The sequence below is a fragment of the Oncorhynchus masou genome, chromosome 2 (genome assembly GCF_036934945.1).
Source record: "Oncorhynchus masou masou isolate Uvic2021 chromosome 2, UVic_Omas_1.1, whole genome shotgun sequence".
Classification (NCBI taxonomy): Eukaryota; Metazoa; Chordata; class Actinopteri; order Salmoniformes; family Salmonidae; genus Oncorhynchus; species Oncorhynchus masou.
Window position 1 is genome coordinate 42,410,087 of NC_088213.1, and position 24,425 is coordinate 42,434,511.

A 24,425-nucleotide genomic window follows, 5' to 3' on the forward strand; every position below is an offset into this window, starting at 1 on the left:
ACATAGAGTCTATCACTCTAATTCAAGCTTCTCAACCTAGCACACATCATCACGGTTAGAATGTACATTTTCAAACGGGACCTTTAATTGCCGGTAATAACTCTTCTCATTACAACCCCCATTTGTCCCTGTTTACTTGTTACGAGTGGCATGGTGATGAAAGATCGGTAACTCAATGCATTCTTAGTCTAAATTACTAGGAATATCGCAGTGTGCATTCCTCCTCAATAAACCTGATACTCCAACCTAAACAATTACGGGCACGATTGAACCCCCCTTCTCCCAGCACTTATCTTTCTAGCGTGTCTTTATGGGTTCCTCTTCAGATATTGTTAAAGTTCATCTTCCCAACGGAACGTATGTAACTCATGCTTGTCACAGTTGATGGCCCTTGATAATGTCCCTATATCAATATCCACATAAAGTAAAAAAAAAATCAAATATACAAGTCTCTCACCTGTGCCGACACCACCATTCGGTCTGGTCCATTTTTCCCACCAGTACTCCACGAGCATGAGAGACGTTTGAACGTGATTTCTCTCCATGCTCACTCCACATGCGCGGTCTCAGGACTCATGACGCACTCCTCCTGTACCCAGGTTGATGGCTCGGACTCAGGTCACAGATATGAGTGTTAAAAGTCACGGTCGTATTGAAAGTCTTTGTCGCTTATTGTTCAGCTGGCTAGGGAGGTTTTTGAGGTTCACACACTGTTCGTGGTCAAATCATCCCTTCCATGCATTAAGACACCATCTGACGCCACCCTTGCCATTACTTGAGAGAAGACGGAGCAAAACAACAGTTTAAGACACTTCTGAAAGACAAATGTCAAAGAGCTAAACAACATGCTGTTACTGTTGAAACCATTTTCAAACTTGGTTCATACTCCCTTATTTTACTGGCGACCTCTCCGAAGAGTTACCAGATCAGGGAGTTCGAACTCTAACCCATGGGGAAAATACCAACAATCCGGCAGACCCAATCTGGTGAAATTTTGTATCGAAACAAAGACAAAAATGAAATCCTTTTGGAGGAACCGTCAACCCTCATTAACATATATTTTCCCTTCTATGTGAAGGAGGAACAAAATTCTTTAGTGTATTTAACCAAAGGACCAGGGCCCCAGGGAACTGGTCATTTACCCTTTGAACACGATTCACATTGTGATTCAAAAACACTGCATGTTAACTCAATAATAAACAAATTAGAATAACCAATCAACTTATAATTACAATTCTTGATAACTCCATAAGGAAATAATGGTATCCCATAAGGTAATGGTAAAATAGACTCGAGACTGATGTCCCTCCTTCATATTATAATTAAAATCCCACCCGTCTCGATCATCTCTACTGAGATTGATCAGGCCTCACCAGAGGGGGCCCCTTTGGATACTTTTATACTAATAAAACTGCCGAATTTCACTAACTGCTCTCCCCAAGACCACAGTCTCTGGAAACATTCCAAAGTGAGATAATGAAACCCCCTCCTCTCCTGGAAAAGACAGTGTACACTTTGTTAGCATTCACTATGCTACATCTTAATCAGCAATCCAAAAGTATTAATTACAAGCAAAACATGATAATGGTAAATCCACTGTCCTCACTCCAACCATTAAACGTTTGTATTAATCCACCCCCATTGTTTATGTATCCCTTACTTGGCATGTACTACCCTTGGACACTGCGACATTGTCTCGCCACCGAATCTAGCGATTCCCTTGTCTCTTTTCCCCATGATTCTCTAGAACCACCGCACCACAACACTCTTCGTGTTCATGAACCCACTTGGCATGAACTAAACCCCTCCTCCCTTTTCGTCCATTCTATAAATCTATTTCAGAATAAGGCGACATAAAATGTAAATCTGTTTCATAAATAAAACAACATAAAATGTCTCACACGAGACTAAAAACCCCCAAGGTTTTCTAAGTTTGCAAGGAGTGTTTATGTCCAGATCATTTGATTTGTTACCTCTTCAGAATCCATTCCCATTTCGCATAGATTCTTCAACCCAAAATATTTTTTTTTCCTGCTGCAATTTAGCCAATTATTCGACATAAGGAATCCGCAATATTTGATCCCTGGCATCTATTAAAAAGTTGTGTAAGACGTGATCTCATCAGTCCTTCCTTCATAGAAAACGTCATTTCCTTGAACCGTTATTGATCTAGCCCCACTACTTTCTGGCGTGTTTGTTGCTGTTGTTTTGACAAAGATGCAAATGCTTGAATTGCAGCATCCCCCCCCCCAAATGCAGCGGGTGCAGTAGTCTCCATTACCACTCTATACTCATTCTTCCAATGACCAATAGCCCCACGTCTAAAACAGGGAGCTAGCCCCCTGTGCCTTAGCGCAGGCTCGCTACCCTTTCCTCAATGTTTCTTTGTCCTACCATGGCCAATGAGACCGCAGTTAACGACTTCCACAGGGGCAGCATTAACCACGCGTACATCTGCAGAGTAAAAGGAATTAGCTTCCTCTGTAACGGCATTCTTCGTTTGTTGAATGAGAGTCGGACCGAAATGCAGCGTGTTGGTTACTCATGTTTTTTAATGAAACAAATGAATCGCGGTACATGAAATAACTGATATAAATAAATAACAACAAAACGTGAAACCTAATTACAGCCTATCTGGTGAAACTACACAGAGACAGGAACAATCACCCACGAAATACAAAGTGGAACCCAGGCTACCTAAATACGGTTCCCAATCAGAGACAACGAGAATCACCTGACTCTGATTGAGAACCGCCTCAGGCAGCCAAGCCTATACAACACCCCTACTCAGCCGCAATCCCAAATACTACAAACCCCAAAACGAAAATACAATATATAAACCCATGTCACACCCTGGCCTGACCAAATATATAACGAAAACACAAAATACAATGACCAAGGCGTGACATCCTCTCTCCACGCCGCTTGTACTATTTCATCCCAGTGAGAATGCTGGTCCACCATCCCCCGCAATTGCTGTTTTGATGACAGGTTTCAAACCTGCCATCAAAGCCGACGTACAACTTCTATCGATGTACTCAGTCTTTCTGCAGCTGAGTACATCTACTAATTCAGGGTTAATCGGTTTGTATTTTTTGTTGATAGAATGCTGATATCAAATGCTGGTATATTGAGCTTTTGATTCTGGTTTTATGTCAATGTGCCAAGTCAAAATTGCCTCCCTGAATTCTCTACTAGATTTGAATTTTCCGTTAGCCGGGAAATGCTGACCAATTGTATCCAGTTTGCTCAATTTTTCCCATAATCGAGACGAATTGGTAGAATGCTCACGCACTTTTTTCAGTGTCCAAGGTGTTTCGATTTCTTCACTCCTGTCTCTAATACACACCTTCTATTAACTATTTTCCAAGGTAGAGCTACCCACATCCCCAGGAGAATAGTTAGGGTATGTGTGCCTATTAATTTGTCACTGCACTTAATACCTTGTATTAGAACCAATACTATAGCGTCTGCAAATTTATTACTGGGGAATACGGATGACCTAATGTCTTATTTCAGTGTTACGCCTCAAATATCACTGTTCTTGATAACACACATTACCAAAATTGTCTTCCTATTTCCACATAATCTGTCATGGTTCCCCGCCCAAATAGGGCATAAACCAACCTCTCTCCTTATTGCTACTGCTAATATACTCAAATCATGTTCAAACAACGTTTGAATGTCTTTTTCCTTTTCGAACCATGGATGAGGCTCTCCTCCAGACACTTTATCCATCCCCTGGCACTATACTGCCTCACAGCCACTGTGGCTGAGACCTTCACCCTCTCATTACAGGCTTAGCAGGGAACCAACCCCACCCGGGTCTTACCTCCTAGGACTTACCCTTTGCAGGTACTAACCTGCTCGGGCTTAACTTCCGGGACTCACCCTATTCTTATAGTACCTTCCCACTCGGGATTTACCCCCTAGGACTTACCCTCTACAGGTACCAACCTGTTCGGGCATACCTTCCGGGACTTATCCTATACTTTATGGTACTAGCAGGAATCAACCCACTCAGGATTTATCCCCTAGGACTTACCCTCTACAGGTACCAACCTGTTCGGGCATACCTTCCGGGACTTATCCTATACTTTATGGTACTAGCAGGAATCAACCCACTCAGGATTTATCCCCTAGGACTTACCTTCTACAGGTACCAACCTGTTCGGGCATACCTTCCGGGACTTATCCTATACTTTATGGTACTAGCAGGAATCAACCCACAAGGGATTTATCCCATAGGACTTACCCTCTACAGCACATATGTCAGAGTCAAGGCCCGCGGGCCACATCCGGCCCGCGAGAAGGTTTTTTACGGCCCCTGGGATGATCTTGATTTATTATTAGAACCGGCCCGCAGACCGCAGCAAGCCGGCAGCCCGCAGATCTTTTACACGCACCAATACTACATTTCCCACAATGCAACGGTGACGCACCGAGCAGTAGGCTGCTTCATTTCAATATTTATTGGCACAGCAGTCGTCAGCATCACAGTAAAATTAACTTTCAGATACCCATCAAAAATGGCAAAACGGAAGGTGGACACTGAGAACCGGGGTTTCAAACAAGGTGGGAGTCGGAGTATATGTTCACGGAGGTAGCTGGAAAACCTGTGTGTCTTCTGTGTGGAGAAAGTGTGGCGGTACTGAAAGAGTATAATCTGAGACGACATTATGAAACGAAACACGCGGACAAAAACAAGAATATGGACATGGAACAAAGGCTACAAAAGGCAGAGGAATTAAAACGAGGCCTCAAATCTCGACAGGCTCTGTTCAAAAAAGCCAAATCACAAGGCCAGGCTGCTGTCAAGGCCAGTTTTATTTTGGCAGAAGAGATCGCTAAATCAGCCCGGCCATTTACGGAGGGGGATTTCATCAAAAACTGCATGATTAAAGTTTGTGACGAAGTTTGCCCAGAAAAAAGGCAACTCTTTTTAAATGTGAGTCTGAGCAGAAACACCATTGCCGAGAGAGTAGACCAGTTGTCCATCAATCTAAAAGAGCAGCTTGTGAAAAAGGGAAAAGATTTCATTGCATATTCCTTGGCTGTGGATGAGAGCACCGACATTTCTGACATTGCCCAGTTGTCAATTTTCATCCGCGGAGTGGACTCCAGCCTAAGCGTGACAGAGGAGTTTTTGGCTTTACGTCCTATGCATGGCACAACTACGGGGCATGATTTGTATGAAGAGGTGTCAAGATGTGTAAATGAGATGGAGCTGCCTTGGGAAAAACTCGTGGGTTTGACAACCGACGGAGCACCTGCGATGTGTGACACAGGAGCGGACTGGTGGCGAAGATACGGGAAAAGATGCAAGAGGAAAACGCGACAGGTGAGCTGACAGCTTATCATTGTATCATACACCAGGAAGCGTTGTGCGGTAAAGCCTTGAAAATGGAGCATGTAATGAGCATCATCACGCGCACAGTTAACTTTATCAGAGCCAAAGGTTTGAATCACCGCCAGTTCAAGGCATTTCTGACGGAGTTAGAAACGGAGCATGGTGATTTGCCCTTATCACACAGAGGTGCGATGGCTAAGCCAGGGAAAGGTGCTTCAAAGATGTTTCGAGCTTCGTGAGGAGATTTGTCTGTTCTTGGACAGCAAAGGGAAAGACACAACACAACTCCGAGACGAAATGTTTCTGTGTGAAATGGCTTTTCTGTGTGACATTACGAGTCATCTGAATGCAATGAACTTGCAGCTGCAGGGTTCGGGATCATGTCATCTCTGATATGTACAGTACAGTGAAGGCATTTAAAACCAAACTGACTCTGTGGGAGACGCAGATGCGGAAAGAAAATTTGAGCCACTTTCCCAGCTGCCAGACCATGAAAGAGAAGCTCTCTACCAGTGCGTTCCCGAGCGCACAGTTGGCTGATAAAATAGGTATGCTTGCCGCTGACTTTCGACGCCGATTTGCTGACTTTGAAGCACAAAAAAGCAGGTTGGAACTGCTCGGTAACCCATTTGCTGTTGACGTGGAAAGCTCACCACCAAACCTCCAAATGGAGTTGATTGACCTCCAATGCAATGATGCACTGAGGGCAAAATATGCGGCAGTGGGTGCTGCGGAGTTCGCCCGTTTCCTCCCCGACACAATGCCCCAGCTGCGCATCCAGGCTGCTCAAACGTTGTCTATGTTTGGCAGCACATACCTGTGTGAACAACTTTTTTCTTTGATGAACCTGAACAAAACATCACACAGAAGTCGACTTACTGCTGAACACCTCCACTCAATTCTGAGGATTTCCTCAGCTCAGAGCCTTACCCCGAACATTGATGAACTTGTGGAAAAGATGGGACACCACCAAGTATCACCCTCAACCTCAAACAAGTGAACATTACTGTGCAATCACATATTTAGAGTTTTTACTCAGTTCAAGTTTAAAAGTTAAAGTTTAATATTTGTTTTCACTGCATGTTACTTCTCCTTAAACAAAGTGTTGTTTTTGATTAATAGATTTTTGCACTTTATTTTATTGTATTTCAATCCAATTATATTTTAAAAATATTTCAGTTGAGTGGATGATAGAAAATTGCTATTATTGTTTTTTTCTTTGAAGTAAATTTAGCCCACTTTTGCTAAAATAGAAAATATAGGCTACTGATGGTGCCTTGAATACCGGTTTCTTTCATTTAATGTTCATGTTATGGGGATTTTTATATAAAGGAAATTTGTCTTTTGTGTCTGTTGAAAATTAAAGATTACTGACAGAGCCATAAGAAAATATTGCTTTATTTATCTGATCATATTGGAATATATTTGTTAGGTTTTCAGTAGGTTCAATTAGGTTCACTAGACTATATGCGTCATTTAAAAAATTTTCAATGAACATTCGAACAGTCCGGCCCTCGGCTTGTAGCTAAATTTTTTATTTGGCCCTCCGTCCATTTGACTTTGACACCCCTGCTCTACAGGTACCAACCTGTTTGGGCATACCTTTCGGGACTTATCCTCTACAGGTACCAACCTGTTTGGACATACCTTCTGGGACTTATCCTCTACAGGTACCAACCTGTTTGGGCTTACCTTCCGGGACTTATCCTCTACAGGTACCAACCTGTTTGGGCATACCTTCCGGGACTTACCCTCTACAGGTACCAACCTGTTTGGGCTTAACTTCCGGGACTTACCCTCTACAGGTACCAACCTGTTTGGGCATACCTTCCGGGACTTACCCTCTACAGGTACTAACGTGTTTGGGCTTACCTTCCGGGACTTACCCTCTACAGGTACCAACCTGTTTGGGCATACCTTCCGGGACTTACCCTCTACAGGTACCAACCTGTTTGGGCTTACCTTCCGGGACTTACCATATACCACAAAGCTATGACCGGTCGTAATACAATGAGACAACTGAATAAGCTCAGGCTTTCTAGATCCATAACGGATGTAGGAAATGTGCATACCTTGATTCTGGTGCCGGCTGCTGTTTACTGAATCGGAATCTCTAGTTCAGCTGTAAATCGTGGTGAACCCTGCTCACAGCGCCAACTGTTAGGTTCTAAATTAACCTTATAAAATGTATTGGGCGCTTAATAATGCTCAAACCAAGTTTATTTCCCCATTGGGTCATACAGCTGCATAATATACAATACATACATAGCCAATGCATCTTTGTGGCAAGACAGAACCTTCGTGATATCTGTTCCTCCTTACTTCATCTGACCTCCTCTGCCTCATAGTGCTCACTCCTCCCCAACTCACGGCTGTCATGTTGACTCGTACCAGACACTGTCTATTTTCCTCCCATTGGATCCCCGATGGCTAACAATAGCATATCCGGACAGAATGTAAACGTTATACATTCCCCTCTCTCCCTCAGTGACATGAATAAGTATATTTCATACTTTCAGAACCCAACAGTTGGAAACACCAAGACTCTTCCTAGAGCTGGCCGCCAAACTGTGCAGTCGTGGGGAGAAGGGCCTTGGTCAGGGAGGTGACCAAGAACCCGATGGTCACTCTGACAGAATTCCAGAGTTCCTCTGTGGAGAAGGGAGAACCATCCAGAAGGACAACTTGCAGCACTCCACCAATCAGGTCTTTATGGTAGAGTGGCCAGACGGAAGCCACTCCTCAGTAAAAGGCACATGAAAGCCTGCTTGGAGTTTGCCAAAAGGCACCTAAAGACTCACAGAACAAGAGAAACAAGATTTCTTCGGGCCTGAACGGCAAGCGTCACATCTGGAGGAAACCTGGCACCATTCTTAGAGTGAAGCATGGTGGTGGCAGCATCATCCTGTGGGGATATTTTTCAGTGGCAGGGACTGGGAGACTAGTCAGCATCAAGGGAAAGATTAACAAAGTAAAGTACAGAGATCCTTGATTAAAACCTGCTCCAGAGAGCTCTGGACCTCAGACTGGGGGCGAAGGTTCACCTTCCAATAGGACAACAACACTAAGCACACAGTCAAGACAGCGCAGGAGTGGCTTCGGGACAAGTGTCTAAATGTCCTTGAGTGGCCCAGCCAGAGCTCGGACTTGAACCAGATTGAACAACTCTGAAGAAACCAGAAAATAGCTGTGTAGCAACTTTCCCCATCCAACCTGACAGAGCTTGAGAGGATCTGCAGAGAAGAATGGGAGAAACTTGTGTTATAGATCGAGGCTTTAATCGCTACCAAAAGGGCTTCAACAAAGTACTGAGTAAAGGGTTTGAATACTTATGTAAATGTGACATTTCATTTTTTTTATTTTTAATAAATAGTTTCTAAAAACCTGTTTTTTCTCTGTCATTATGGGGCATTGTGTATAGATTGATGAGGGGGGAAAAATATTTAATCAATTTTAGAATAATGCTGGAACCTAACAAAATGTTGAAAAAGTCAAGGGATCTGAATAATTTCATAAACAGCATGAAGATGTAGACTACTGTGCTAGATCTTCAAATCAACACACAATGCTCACTGTGGATTAAAATATTAACATTGATTATGATCTACACAAATATTTTATAACCTCAATTATGGCGGGAATTCCTCGGCAGGGAAGAGATGAATAGAGACTAATACGATTAGCATTTAGACAACGGCCTCCTCATAAATAAATTGATTTGATTTCGTGTCTCCTGTTGAAGCCCCCAAAAAGATTTTCAGAGGCCAAATGTGGCAAAGTTAACACGGCACCTCGTATTATCTCGGCCTGCCCATATTGAATCTGTCTGTGTCACTATCTGTGTGGTGTTATTTGAGTACATTTGATTTATGTTGTGTGCGCTTATTTTGGTTTCTCTCTCGTTCTGATGAAAAGGGTGAAGGGGATTTGAGAAGAGCCACTAATGGCTGAAGTTGGGTTTCTGCCCCCTGAGCTGACATGAAAGAGTTCCACCCCGTGTATTTAAAAATTCTAACGGGTTGAGGATTAAATATTAAACACGGCAGACTTGAGAATCGATTCCTCCGCTGAGGAATGAAAATCTTGGGAGTGTTCCTGGCCTGCGGTCCACAGAGAGGTATGTGTAAGATGAGGAATGTCAGCTTACATGTTTCTCTCCATAGGGTCATGGTGGCAACGTCTGTAACATTGGCATTGCCACAAAGGATTTGAATGTCTGCTTTACAACCAACAAAAATAATTAACCTGTGTTTTCTTCTCTCTCTCCACTTTCTCTAATCCTCTCACCACTCTCCCCTCTCTATCACCCCCCCTCTTCCTTCTCTCCACACTGTCCCTCTTGCATTCCATTCTTCCCTGCCTTCTATTTTCTGTGGCTGTGCCCCACCTTGTGGTCTGTGAACTGTGCAGTGAGCTCGAACCAGAGCAGTGTCCATGAGTACCCAGACTGCCGTGATGGGGGCAGCGAGGCCAGCCTGCTGGTGTCTCCACTGGTGGTGGCTGGCATCGTCATCGGCCTGGTGCTCTTCCTGTCCTGCGTTACCATCATCGTGGGCAGCCTGCGCAAAGACAGCCGTCTGCGCAACCCCCACCTGCGGGCCAGCTATGGTGAGTTACAGAGAGTTGTCCATCGATGAGGCCAGTGGGTGTGTTAGTGACCCGTTCATTCATAAGCTTTAGTTTATCGGTTTTCAGTTACAAGCTGTTTCATAGGTCTTATTTACAAATCCCTGGGACAAAAAGTATGGCCATGAATTGTCTGTGCTCCTTTTCACAGAGCTGAACCAATAGAAGATATTCAGTTTAGTCTTCCAATGAACACATTTCACCCACATGGCATTAATATGCCACATTTGGCATTCTCCAGAGCTGGCATTTAAACCAACCAGTGCTCTTCTCCTGAAACCTCATGTAAAGGGACCACACTCTGCCTGTGGGTTTGATAACGGAATGGGAAAAAACACGAAATATTGCGCCAAACTGAATCTCACACACACACACAGCCAAAGCCACATCTGTGGAAGGCCACTTGGCCCCATGGACCGGGTCCCATTGTCAGTTCACACAGAGACAACACAAAAAGCTCAAAGAGCATCCTTTGTGTGAGGACACAGCCCCATTCTCCCTCTGCCTGGCCAAAGACTGATATACCCAGATTGTATCGCACTGGCTTCAATCACAGCCCCTCTATCTTTAAGTAGCCACATGCCCTTAGCTTTATGTTTCATAAAAGATTCTGACTGCTCCGGTGTAAAAACAGTGCAGATGAGAGAGATAGACTGCAAAAAGAAATATTTACTGTAAATCTGCTTATTCAGTTCAAAGTAGGATCCCTAAACCATGAGATATAAAATTCCGTTGAACTGAACACAGACCATGTTTACAATCCTGACTGTGTGCTGTAGTTCACTGAGGGGGAAAAAAAAGCTATTTTGTTCGTTAGTGTTGTATTAAACTGCCCTGCCTCTCCACAGCTCCGGATGGCTTTTCGTACGGCGGCTCCATTGGGGAGCTGAGGTCGACGTGTGTCGAGGAGTTCCCTCCAGCGTTTGACTTTGACTCCTACGTGGAGACTCTATCACAAGTCAATGTGATGTATCCAGACTCCCCGCCTCAGTAAGTCATTGAACTCGACTGTATTGCCACCCAAAATGGCATTACGATCACCTTCATTCCTTTGGACACCATTATGGCTAGATAAAGGGAGGTCTCTGATGGTCCATTTGCTGTTATCTTCATACATTATGATAAATGACGGATGAGTAATGGTCATGAGCACCACTATTCTTCTGGTTGGTTACCTCTGGGTGATCCCCAGGTTTTGTGTGTGTGTGTGTGTGTGTGTGTGTGTGTGTGTGTGTGTGTGTGTGTGTGTGTGTGTGTGTGTGTGTGTGTGTGTGTGTGTGTGTGTGTGTGTGTGTGTGTGTGTGTGTGTGTGTGTGTGTGAGATAGGATCTGGCTATGATAATGAAGCTGGACCATTGTGAAGGGTCAAGGTAATGGAATGGAGGGATGTGCAGGGGAATGGAGAGCTGTAGTAATGAGTAGATGTGAGAGGTGTTTAAGAGCTCTCTGATCAATCTGAAGATCACATTATCAACCACCATAGTGGAGAGCCATAGGTTTTCTGTACTTAGTGCACGCTTACGGTTATATGATTGAAATGTAAAGGGTTTTGGAATATGTGAAATATGTATTTCATGTGCATTCCAGTTTCCATGCAAAAACTGTAGTTCTCTAGCTCAGTTAGTAGAGCACAGCACTTACAACACCAGGATAGTGTGTTCAATTCCCGGGACCACCCGTATGTCAAATGTATGCATGGATTTTTTTATTTAACTAGGAAAGTCAGTTTAAGAACAAATTCTTATTTACAATGACGGCCTACGCCAGACGACGCTAGGCCAATTGTGCACCACCCAACAGCTGGATGGGATTCAGCCTGGATTCAAACAAGGGACTTTAGTCTCCCCTCTTGCGCTGAGATGCAGTGCCTTTGGGCTTCCAAGTGGCACAGCAGTCTAATGCATGACTCTGTCACTTTGGATGAAAGTGTCTGCTAAATCAGGGATTCTCAACTGGGGGGTGGGACTTTTGCAAGAATATAAAAAAATGTAATACAAAAATATTTTGAAAGGTAACCGCCACACTGAAACTTTTATTTTGAAAGGATACGGCCTCACCGCTTATTGTTGCTGACTTTACACGTGCAGCGTGTCAGCAGTGTTGAAAAAGCTAGCTACATTCGAACTTGGAGGGTTTTCGCACTGCATACACTCACTGAACCCCCCCCCCCTTCCACACACACACACACACACACTGATCCAATGAAAATGTCACTCTGCAACATTGTTTTGTTTTAAATGTGACACGAGCAATCAGTCAATACAGATCTTCTTATGACAGCCAAGTATGCAGATGTGTTCTTCAGGCATTATACGTGTGCATAGTTAACTGTCATTTAACTCATGTAGGCTAGCTGTCAGAGTCAAATCATGGACACGTTTTTAAAACGTGCAGCTCCCTCTTCATCTACAGCTGCTTCCAATGTCAACAGCAAGGCAGACTACCCGGTCCCTGTCAAGAAGAGAAAATACCACCCGACTTCATCAATTATGGTTTTACATATATTGAAGACAGGCAGGGTGAGTGTAGACGTCCTATGCAACGAGCTCTTAGCTAATGAGAGCATGAAACCCTCCAAACTGAAAAGGCATCTGGACACCAAGCATCCAAGTCACAAAGATAAGACAAGCTGACTTTTTTTTATTTTTAAGAAAATGTCAATATCTGGTGTCCTCACAAGATTCATTGAAGAACATATTCACCATTCCAGAAAAGACACTTTGCGCATCATGCCTTGTGGCCCAGCGCATTGCTAAGTGCAAAAAAAAGCCCACACCAGCGCAGAGGATCTTGTGCTCCCTGCTGTGATTGATATGTGCACTGAAATATCGGGAGAGTCAACCGCCAACAAACTTAAAACTATACCCCTATCCAATGACACCATGAGGAGGAGAATCCAGGACATGAGGACTTGAGGATATGCAGCTTGATGAATCAACAGGTGTGGCTCACCATGCAATTCTAATGGTCTATGTCAGACACGTGTGGGATAGAAACTTCGAGGAGCAGTTCCTTTTTAGTGCTGATTTGCCCACCACCACCACCACCACTGCAGAGGCTGTCGTTAACACAATTGATATGCACCTGGGCCCCGTGGGACTGGCCTGGGACGGGTGCGTCAGTGTGACAACTGATGGGGCAGCTGCCATGACGGGAAAGCACTCCGGGGTAGTAAAGCGGATCCTGGAGAGAGCACCGAGTGCGGCGTGGAACCACTGCTTCCTACACAGGGAGGCATTGGCAGCGAAGGACATGGTGCCCGACAATGTAGTACACCTCACTCCTGAACTGGTCTCCTAATGTCTTATTCTCTTGAATGTACATACATGTTTCCTCAGTTAATCTGGCTGTGTGATGGCTTTCTTTAATACCATAATAATAGACCCGTGAGACAGAGTCTATTTTGCAAGTGAAGCCTGCCCAAGAAGGCAGCTGCAACACAACATCACAAAATGTAATCATCAGCAGTCAATCATATTGGGTCACGACTCAATTGTCATTGTCAAATTTGGGTCCCCGGTCAAAACCAGTCGAGACCCACTGTGCTAAATGATACTGTATATATTATAACTTTGCTGTAAGCCATGCTCACCTTAATAGCAGCAAACAGTTGTGGGGACTGGGGATTGTGCTGGAAGATTCCTTTGAAAGCCTTTTTATTTTCAACTTGCCAAGATGGCTGTCCTCTACCCTGCTGGTGTAGTCTTTGAGGACATACAGTAAGGAGACAGAAAGAGTAGGAGCGCTAAGAGAACGAGAGGAAGAGAAAGAGAGGGATAAAGAAGACTCCATTTACACACCAGCCTTACAATTCAGTTCTCCTGCACGCTTGCTGAGTTAGGTCAGGCCTCGGCAACCTCTCTGAGGTTGAGTTGAAACCATGCCGTTGTGTCAAGTCGTTCATTAGAGCACTGTTGCACAGCTCAACTCTTTCATGGCTGGGTGCTCCGCCTCACACTCTAAACTCTCCGCCCGATGCCCAGCCTGCTTCGCTCCCTGAACAAGCCTCTGGTGCTGCTGGTAAATGCCACTGCTTTGCAGTGAAAGACGGCCTGGTGTGTTTGATCTAAATGGCAGCCCAGCTAATTGGCGTCTTTAATAATTCAGCCGTATTCCTCTCTCTTGCAGTTTGGTCTGCCATCCTTTCTAAAGACACTTATGAAGTGATGATGCCAGCTGACAAAAGAAAGTTGATAAGCTGACAAAAGAAAGTTGATAATCTGATAAAAACTCCACAGATTTCTTGTTAACAACTATAGTTTTGACAACTATAGTTTTGGCAACTATAGCTTTGTGCACGACACAAGTAATTTTTCCAACAATTGTTTACAGACAGATAATTTCACTTATAATTCACTGTATCACAATTCCAGTTGGTCAGAAGCTTCCTTTCACTAAGTTGACTGTGCCTTTAAACAGCTTGGAAAATGCCAGAAAATTATGTCATGGCTTTAGAAGCCTCTGAAAGCCTACCTTCAAACTCAGTGCCTCTTTGCTTGACATCATGGGAAAATCAAAAGAAATCAGCCAAGACCTCAGAAAAAAATTGTAGCCCTCCACAAGTCTGGTTCATCCTTGGGAACATTTTCCAAACGCCTGAAGGTACCACATTCATCGGTACAAACAATAGTATGCATGTATAAACACCATGGGACCATGCAGCCATCATACCGCTCAGGAAGGAGACGCATTCTGTCTCCTAGAGATGAACGTACTTTGGTGTGAAAAGTGCAAATCAATCCCAGAACAATAGTTAAGGACCGTGTGAAGATGCTGGAGGAAACAGTTACAAAAGTATCTATATCCACAGTAAAACGAGTCCTATATCATCATAACCTGAAAGGACGCTCAGCAAGGAAGAAGCCACTGCTCCAAAACTGCCATGAAAAAGCCAGACTACGGTTTGCAGCTGCACATGGGGACAAAGATGGTATTTTTGGAGAAATGTCCTCTGGTCTGATGAAACAAAAATGGAACTGTTTGGTCATAACAACCATCACTATGTTTGGAGGAAAAAGGGGGAGGCATGCAAGCTGAAGAACACCATTCCAACCGTGAAGCACGGAGGTGGCAGTTGTGGGGGTGCTTTGCTGCAGGAGGGACTGGTGCACTTCACAAAGTAGATGGCATAACGAATAAGGAAAATTATGTGGATATATTGAAGCAACATCTCAAGAGATCAGCCAGGAAGTTGAAGCTTGGTCGCAAATGGGTCTTCCAAATGGACAATGACCCCAAGCATACTTCCAAAGTTGTGGCAAAATGATTTAAGGACAACAAAGTCAAGGTATTGGAGTGGCCACCACAAAGCCCTGACCTCAATCCTATAGAAAAATGGGGGCAGAACTGAAAAAGTGTGTGTGAGCAAGGAGGCCTACAATCCTGGCTCAGTTACATCAGCTTTGTTAGGAGTAATGGGCTAAAATTCACCCAACTTATTGTGGGAAGCTTGTGGAAGGTTACCTGAAACGTTTGACCCAAGTGAAACTGTTTTAAAGGCAATGCTACCAAATACAATTGAGTGTATGTAAACGTCTGGCCCACAGAGAGTGTGATGAAAGAAATAAAAGCTGAAATTAATCATTCTCTCTACCATTATTTTGACATTTCACATTCTTAAAACAAAGTGGTGATCCTAACTGACCTAAGACAGAGTTTTTTTTTTACTAGGATTAAATGTCAGGAATTGTGAAAAACTGAGTTTAAATGCTTTTGGCTAAGGTGTATATAAACTTCTGACTTCAACTGTATATGAATGCAGCTGCCTTTTCATTACAGCCGTTCGATGCAGTTTATCATAGCGCACTGCACTTTAATACGGGCGACAGTTTTAGTGCTCATCACTGCATTCTCTCCCAGAAAGTTGGTTGGCTCTTGATGTCTCATGTAGGTTGATACATTGCTATGTTTTCATGTATAAAGCCCTTTTACAAAAAGTCCCACTGTAGCTAACATCTTTACTAAACTTTAGACGTGTGAGTTACCACATCCGGTCTCAGGGATGGTTAACTCTGGAAATGCCTCTTCTTGCACCTTATTTGTGGAACAATCTTCAAAATGTTCTTAAATGTGATGTTTTGGTGCCTCTGGGGCAATTCAGAAAGCTGATTGAGGACCTTATTGCTGATGACTTTTCTTTCTTTCTGCTTGCATTTTGTATTTATGTTTTGATGTGTGCATTTTCTGTCATTACTGTAATTCAGGGCCCATCTGTAAAAGAGACCTTGGTCTCCCTGATAAAATCAAAATCAAATAAAGATAAAGATAAAAATCAAAGTTGTTTCCTCACAGAGAGGGTAGGCTACGAAGCAGTTCTTTATTCCCTGTTTAGGTTCAGTGTGCTAGAGTCTAGTTAATGCACTCTTTCCTCACTGTGATTGGATTACATAGGAGGAGGAGGAGGCTTAATCCTGACAGTCCTCTAAACCTCCACAGGCTCAATCTGCAGGTCTAGACATCCTGCCAGCCTCCACCACATCATCTCCACTCTGATCCCTGGCTGACACTACACCTGCTTACCGATTACTAGTCTGTGATTACATCCTAGACAGCTCCTGATGATTTCACTATCTAGGAATTACCCCATACATTTCAGAATGAAGCTAGGAAACTAACCTGAGAGGAAATGCAACCTTTTTGTGACTAGATGAACTAACAACTCTGTGGGTTTGGTTTGAAGCCGCTCACCTTTCCCTCCCCTCCCTCAGGTATAAAGATGAGATAAGATAATTAGGTGGGTGCTTACATTTGTTCTATTTCACTTTTTTTTTGCAAATCACACTGAGACACCCTCAGAGAGTGGAGTCAAAGCACAGGCTAGTCATTATTGATGGCAAGTGCCTTGCTCAAGGACACGTCGACAGATTTTTCACCTAGTCGGCTCAGGGATTTGACCCAGCGACCACTCGGTTACGGGCCCAATGCTCTTAACAGCTTAACTGCTAGACTACCTGCCGCCCAGGATTCCATGGTATGTAGTGTGTGTGTGTGTGTGTGTGTGTGTGTGTGTGTGTGTGTGTGTGTGTGTGTGTGTGTGTGTGTGTGTGTGTGTGTGTGTGTGTGTGTGTGTGTGTGTGTGTGTGTGTGTGTGTGTGTGTGTGTGTGTGTGTGTGTGTGTGTGCGCGTGCGTGAGTGTGTGCTCGAGCGTGCTTGTTTGTTTATCCGGCTCAATTCTGCCTGCTTGCCCTTCAAGGTTTGTTTCACAGAGTCACAATGTTATTTACATTTATATGACAGTTCCATTAGTGCGGCGGGCCCTGTGTAAGGCCCTCTGAGGGGCCTCTAAAGAGGGTGAAATTACCTCTCTCTCCAGAGGAGCCATCTGAAACATCGGGCCCTTTTCTGTTCAACAACAAATTATGAAAAATATGGAATATTACTGCCACAGACAGGGCTATTAATGTCACTGAATAGTGTGTAATTCAGTTTGGCGATATATCAATCTGCTGAATTTCTGTATAGATTGTAATGTCCTACCTCATTTATTCACTGGCCTTTTCCATCAGATAAACCTGGAGGTTACATACAGTATGCAAACGTAGGCTAAAGCCTCATTTATAACTGGTTCTAACATGCGCCTTTTGTCCTGATCTTGTCCACATTCTTATTGTACCCACATTGTTTTGACAGGTGTAGAGGATTACCTACTCCGGAGGTAGTCAGGCACGCGTTGTGTCTGGATATCTTAGTGTAGACGGATCCGGACAGTGAAACCATTTAAATCATCACTATCCTGTTTCTGACATCATCAGTCAGGTGGCAACATTGACTTCTGACATCAATATGTTTCTTAAAATCAATAAGTAAATCAATATATATATATTTTACACATTTAAGTCATTTAGCAGACGCTCTTATCCAGAGCGACTTACAAATTGGTGAATTCACCTTCTGACATCCAGTGGAACAGCCACTTTACAATAGTGCATCTAAATCATTTAAGGGGGGGGGTGAGAAGGATTACTTTATCCTATCCTAGGTATTCCTTGAAGAGGTGGGGTTTCAGGTGTCTCCGGAAGGTGGTGATTGACTCCGCTGTCCTGGCGTCGTGAGGGAGTTTGTTCCACCATTGGGGGGCCAGAGCAGCGAACAGTTTTGACTGGGCTGAGCGGGAACTGTACTTCCTCAGTGGTAGGGAGGCGAGCAGGCCAGAGGTGGATGAACGCAGTGCCCTTGTTTGGGTGTAGGGCCTGATCAGAGCCTGGAGGTACTGCGGTGCCGTTCCCCTCACAGCTCCGTAGGCAAGCACCATGGTCTTGTAGCGGATGCAAGCTTCAACTGGAAGCCAGTGGAGAGAGCGGAGGAGCGGGGTGACGCGAGAGAACTTGGGAAGGTTGAACACCAGACGGGCTGCGGCGTTCTGGATGAGTTGTAGGGGTTTAATGGCACAGGCAGAGAGCCCAGCCAACAGCGAGTTGCAGTAATCCAGACGGGAGATGACAAGTGCCTGGATTAGGACCTGCGCCGCTTCCTGTGTGAGGCAGGGTCGTACTCTGCGGATGTTGTAGAGCATGAACCTACAGGAACGGGCCACCGCCTTAATGTTAGTTGAGAACGACAGGGTGTTGTCCAGGATCACGCCAAGGTTCTTAGCGCTCTGGGAGGAGGACACAATGGAGTTGTCAACCGTGATGGCGAGATCATGGAACGGGCAGTCCTCTATGTATAATTTGCATACAGGGAGAGACCAAGAAATCTGGTCAAAATGTGGACACGGTGGATGGATAAGAGACATTTAAACACCACGTGTAAATGTATATCTGAAGATGTGGGCACAATCAGAATGTGGACAAGATCAGGACGCAGGATGCATGTTAGCGCCAGGTATAAACAAGGCTTACAAGAGAGTGGGCACGAGTGAGAGAAAGAGGAGGTTTAGCCAATCGTGTCTCTTAACATGTCCAGTCGTGTTTCTTAACAGTCTTTGTTCTGCTCTAAATACCAACACCTGATTGTTGATAGTCAGAGCTTGTCCTTTAATGAGACAGACATGCTAATGATCAACATATTGTAAAAAACGGGGTTGATCTTTGCAGTGTCACAGCTACAGCTAAGAAAGTCCTATGCTAACACAACGTATTTGATTATAAGACCGGACAGGATAACTAGCTTCTAATTGGCAAGTAGTGCTTGTGTTTTCAAGCCTTTAGAGAGCTGGTGTTATTATCGGTTTGGATGTTATGCTCCACTGTTAGATGGGGTTAGTGGTGGTGCTGGTGGTGGGCTTGGTTGTTGGTGCTGAACAAGCCACTCTGTCAATGCCTCAGCCTCTCATAGCCTCCATCAATCTCTGCTACGCTGTGGAGGGAGGGAAATCACTCCTCATATTAACAGAGGCACGATTCGTGTCTGAGACCTAATGTGCTTTTATCACTCGCAAACTACGTCTTCTCAAGCTACGTATTCTTCGCTGCTGTTCCAATTCATGTAGGAAACATCAACCACACCACAGGAATGTTTTCTTATGCCTGAATTTAGGCTAAGATGTGTCATAGATTGAGGTAGATTTAGATCAGGAAGAATATCCCGTGCAAAATGGAAATATCTAAATCTGTTGGCCGAGGACCAGTGCATTGGAGAGGATAAAAGAGAGAGTGTGTTTTGTAGTGTACATTGTGTGCATAGTCAGGGATAGGAGGCAGCAGGGTGGAGTGGATGGATGGAGGGAAAGGCATGTGATGCTGGGCAGTGCTGCCATTGCCACAGATGGCTCAGGGAAACTACAGAGCTTACACCACCTAGATCAGCAGCTCACCTGTGGAGCCTGTGAAGGGACTTGCTTCCGCAGAGGGAGAACTGGGCACATCCCAGCACAACACACACGCACACACACATACACACACACACACACACCACACTGTTATGTTATTTACATAGAGTACCAGTCAAAAGTTTGTACACACCTACTCATTCCAGGCATTTTCCTTATTTTTCCTATTTTCTACATTGTAGAATAATCATGAAGACATCAAAACTAGGAAATAACACATATGGAATCATGGTATACATGATATACATGATATACAGGGTGGTATACAGAAGATAGCCCTATTTGGTAAAAGACCAAATAGTCCATACTAAGGGAAGAACAGCTCAAATAAGCAAAGAGAAAAGACAGTCTATCATTACTTTAAGACATGAAGGTCAGTCAATGAGGAACATTTCAAGAACTTCTGAAGTTCAGTCGCAAAAACCATCAAGCGCTATGATGAAACTGGCTCTCATGAGGACCACCACAGGAAAGGAAGACCAAGGGTTACCTCTGCTGCAGAGGATAAGTGCATTAGAGTTACCAGCTTCAGAAATCGTCAATTAACTGCACCTCAGATTGCAGCCCAAATAAATAATTCGCAGAGTTCAAGTAACAGACACATCTCAACATCAACTGTTCAGAGGAGACTGCGTGAATCAGGCCTTCATGGTCGAATTGCTGTAAAGAAACCACTACTATTCTGAGTTGGTGAACAGATGATCTCCGCATGTGTGGTTCCCACCGTGAAGCATGGAGGAGGAGGTGTGATGGTTTGGGGGTGCTTTGCTGGTGACACTGTCAGTGATTTATTTAGAATTAAAGGCACACTTAACCAGCATGGCTTCCGCAGCATTCTGCAGAGATACCCCATCCCATCTGGTTTGCCTTTATCATTTGTTTTTCAACAGGACAATGACCCAAAACAAACCTCTGGGCTGTGTAAGGTCTATTGGACCAAAAAGGAGAGTGATGGAGTGCTGCATCAGATGACCTGGCCTCCACAATCACCCGATTATGATGGTTTGGGATGAGTTGGACCGCAGAGTGAAGGAAAAGCAGCCAACAAGTGTTCAGCATATGTGGGAGCTCCTACAAGACTGTTGGAAAAGCATTCCTGGTGACTACGTCATGAAGCTGGTTGAGAGAATGCCAAGAGTGTGCAAAGCTGTCATCAAGGACAAGAGTGGCTACTTTGAAATTCAAAAATATTTGTTTAACATTTTTTTGGTTACTACATGATTCCATATGTGTTATTTCATAGTTTTGATGTCTTCACTATTATTATACAATGTAGAAAATAGTAAAAATAAAGAAAGGACCTTGAATGAGTAGGTGTGTCCAAACTTTTGACGGGTACTGTATACACTGAGTGTACAAAACATTAAGAACACCTTCCTAATATTGAATTGCGTCCCACACCCCCTTTTGCCCTCAGAACAGCCTCAATTCGTCAGAGCATGGACTCTACAAGGTGTCGAAAGCATTCCACAGGGTTGCTGGCGCATGCATGTTGACTCTAACACTTCCCAAAGTTGTGTCATGTTGGCTGAATGTCCTTTGGATGGTGGACCGTTCTTGATACACACGGGAAACTGTTTTGAGTGAAAAACCCAGCAGCATTGCAGTTCTCGACACAAACCAGTGTGCCTGGCACATACTACCATACCCGGGTGAAAGGTACTTAAATCTTTTGTCTGGCCCATTCACCCTCTGAGTGGCACACATACACTATCTATGTCTCAATTGTTTCAAGGCTTAAAAGTCCTTCTTTAACCTGTCTCCTCCCCTTTATCTATACTAATTGAAGTGTATTTAACAAGTGGCTTCAATAAGGGATCATAGCTTTCATCTGGATTCACCTGGTCGTGGAAAGAGCAGGTGTTCTTAGTGTTTTGTAAACTGAGTGTATACTAATCTAAACACACACACATGCATTCACTCACACGCACAAACTCACACCCAACATCTGCAGGTATATGCACAATAATGTATGCACAGCACATTCATAACCACACACTGTTGCTCTTGTACGTAGCTCTACAGGCAATGGGCGTCTGACAGTGCCAGGGAGCTGAAAAAATGAGCTCCCTGTGCCAGCCCCGCAGTGCAGTGGACAGACCGGGCCATATGCTCCAGTCAGTGCTGTCATCTCTCCACAGCTCCAGGCCAGAAGCCAGAGGTCCTCCCTCGAGTGACCCACACCTCTCCTTGGGCTTTGCAGTACCTTGTATACCTTTAAAGATTTACAGTATATAGTATTGCGCTTTACTTCCAACCTTTGGACCGCCTAATGCGCCTGAATTCATGTATCATAGTTGTGAATGCCTCTCTAGGCGTTGGAAAGTAACATATTCTGGAGAAGTCCCATGGTTCTCCATACTGTAGTTTCATCCTATGACTAATTAAGCCAAGATAACAAATTATACAACTGTGCTCAGGGAAATGAATGTGTATGCAAACATACATTTACCTCATTTAGCAGAGAAACTTACAGGAGCAATTAGGGTTAAATGCCTGACTCAAGGGCACATCGGCAGATTTTCACTTAGTCAGCTCAGGGATTTAAACCAGTGCCCTTTCGATTACTGGGCCAATGCTCTTCACCGCTAGGCTACCTACCACCCCATAAAGCATGTTGATGATTAAAAACAGCAGTAGACTGCAGGCAGGATTGATTAGACAATCTAAACAGGGCTAGGCTGTAGCGGTGTTATATCTGCCTTTGCTAGCTAATAATTCATCCTTTTTAGGATGCAACACCTTGTGTTAGCATCCTAGGGGACTTATAGTTCCCATAAAGGGGGGGGGGGACTGCAACGTGAAAAATATTCTCACCGGAATCAGAGGGGGGATTCTCAGCTTGGTGAAACGCTCATGAAACCCTGGCATGAAAACAGCTAAGCCCGCAGGTGTCCACAGCGCTGCCTGCCATACCTGGCAAACTCTCAACAAATGTCTGTATCAGCGTGTTTATTTAGAGAGAAAAGTCCTATTTTCAGTGTTTATGTGGAGCTGGTAGTTTGTTGCACCCTTGAAGGGATTAATAACATTGCTGAGCTGTGTGATGAATATCAGACACACGTACACAAACACACACACAGACAGACACACATACACACAGACACAGACACACACACATAGACACTTCTGTAAGCTGAGACTCTCCCCCTCTTTCCTGGATCAGCATGGTCATAATTTATTCATGAAAACGAGTAGGGGGAAAACACTGCTGAAAGTAACCGGGGCAACAGCTGATAACTTGATATTCCTTCTGACTGGAGCTGACTAACAGTATGGGTTAGAAAGGTTGAGAGATATGTGGGTGTTATGTACAGTATTTAGTGCAGCGTTTGCCAAAGTAGGGGTCGCGAACTCATGTGGGGTTGCCTGATTTGAAAATCTGATAGCCATTATATGCGGTTGTAATAAACGGAGCGGTTTCTGTTTTCTTCCTACAAATGTCGCCCTATCTTTTGAACGGTTGAAACGACAAAAATATTATGACCCCATCACTGAACGATAAGATTAACAGGAACACATACAGGCCTTCTGTTTCCCTCTACGATGCCCACAAGCTACGCAGGACTCGTTAGAACAGAGTGGACAAGACCAGGCACTAAATCAGACGAGGGTGGAAAAAAACATCATTAATGGTTATGTTCTTTTCTAGAAGGTTATACAAAATGATTGCCTGATGATCTTCTGAACTTCTCAATACATTTTTTGACGCATTTTAGTCACTTCAAACTATACTTTCTTCAGATTGAAATATTGTCATAAACACTGTCGGACTGATTTATAATAGACTGTCTAATTATAAAAGTAAACATTTGCCATTGATTCCATTACTTTTCTTTTTACATGGTGGGGACGCAAAACATTTTTTATGTCAAAATAGGGTCAAAGACCCCAAAATGTTTGGGAACTCCTGATTCCGTGCTTTTGAAGGCCCCCAGTGCCTGACAGTGATTACTAGCTAAACAAATCCTTCTCTACCCACAACATCCGGATACTTCAAGTAGTCAGGTGACCCCTGGTCAGTTCTGATACTGCCCAGCTGTCTGCACAGCTATAGCCAATGATGCATAAGAGTGTGGAATACAATCTACTCAATAACAGCACGTATCCAGAGGGAATTTGAACGAATAAGATAATGCAATGTTTACCAATAAGAAGTGGGGCATCATCCTCCTCTTCAACTCTTAGAAGAAAGTATCTGAGATAAGAAAATAAAGTAATTGAGAGATGCTGTATGCATCACCACTGACTGCCAGTCGTGTCATCACCTCTCAATACTAAGTTGGCGTTTCTGTGCCCACTACTTTGACTTTGCTGCGTTATGCAGTCATTACATAACCGAGCAATGCTACAGCATTGAGCGTTGCACGCACCGAGCCAGAGGGCGGAAAGGAGTGCATTTTTTGTTTTGTTTCTTTGGTTACACAGTTACAAAGTATCGCTCACCTTTTTAATCAAAGTATCTAAGCTCATGCTCACCTTTTTAATCAAAAATCGTCGATCCAAGTAGAATAGGGGGGAAAAGGGAGAAAAGTTTTAGAATACAGTCAATGTTGTCCGTCAGGTTTCACTCTGGATTTGTACTGCTATATGGCAAATTAATGGCCCACTGTAGAAAATAGAAAATGCCGTTATGAACCATTTTTGCACTATAGCACCGGCTAATGGCAAGTCCTGTTT

At 44.0% G+C, this 24,425-nt stretch overlaps 1 protein-coding gene across 2 annotated transcripts in view; it reads left to right on the forward strand.

Annotated features, from left to right (window-relative positions):
* Window positions 1-24,425, forward strand: part of LOC135504992 (protein BEAN1-like) — a 60,749-nt gene that overhangs the window by 30,983 nt on the left and 5,341 nt on the right. Inside the window, exons 2-4 of one of the 2 annotated variants that reach the window (XM_064923993.1) lie at window positions 9,266-9,467; window positions 9,761-9,958; window positions 10,825-10,966. In XM_064923993.1, coding sequence (XP_064780065.1) covers window positions 9,425-9,467; window positions 9,761-9,958; window positions 10,825-10,966 — 383 coding nt within the window. In that variant the 5' untranslated portion in view covers window positions 9,266-9,424. The remainder of the gene's footprint in view (window positions 1-9,265; window positions 9,468-9,760; window positions 9,959-10,824; window positions 10,967-24,425) is intronic. The other variant, XM_064923985.1, reaches the window with a different exon arrangement.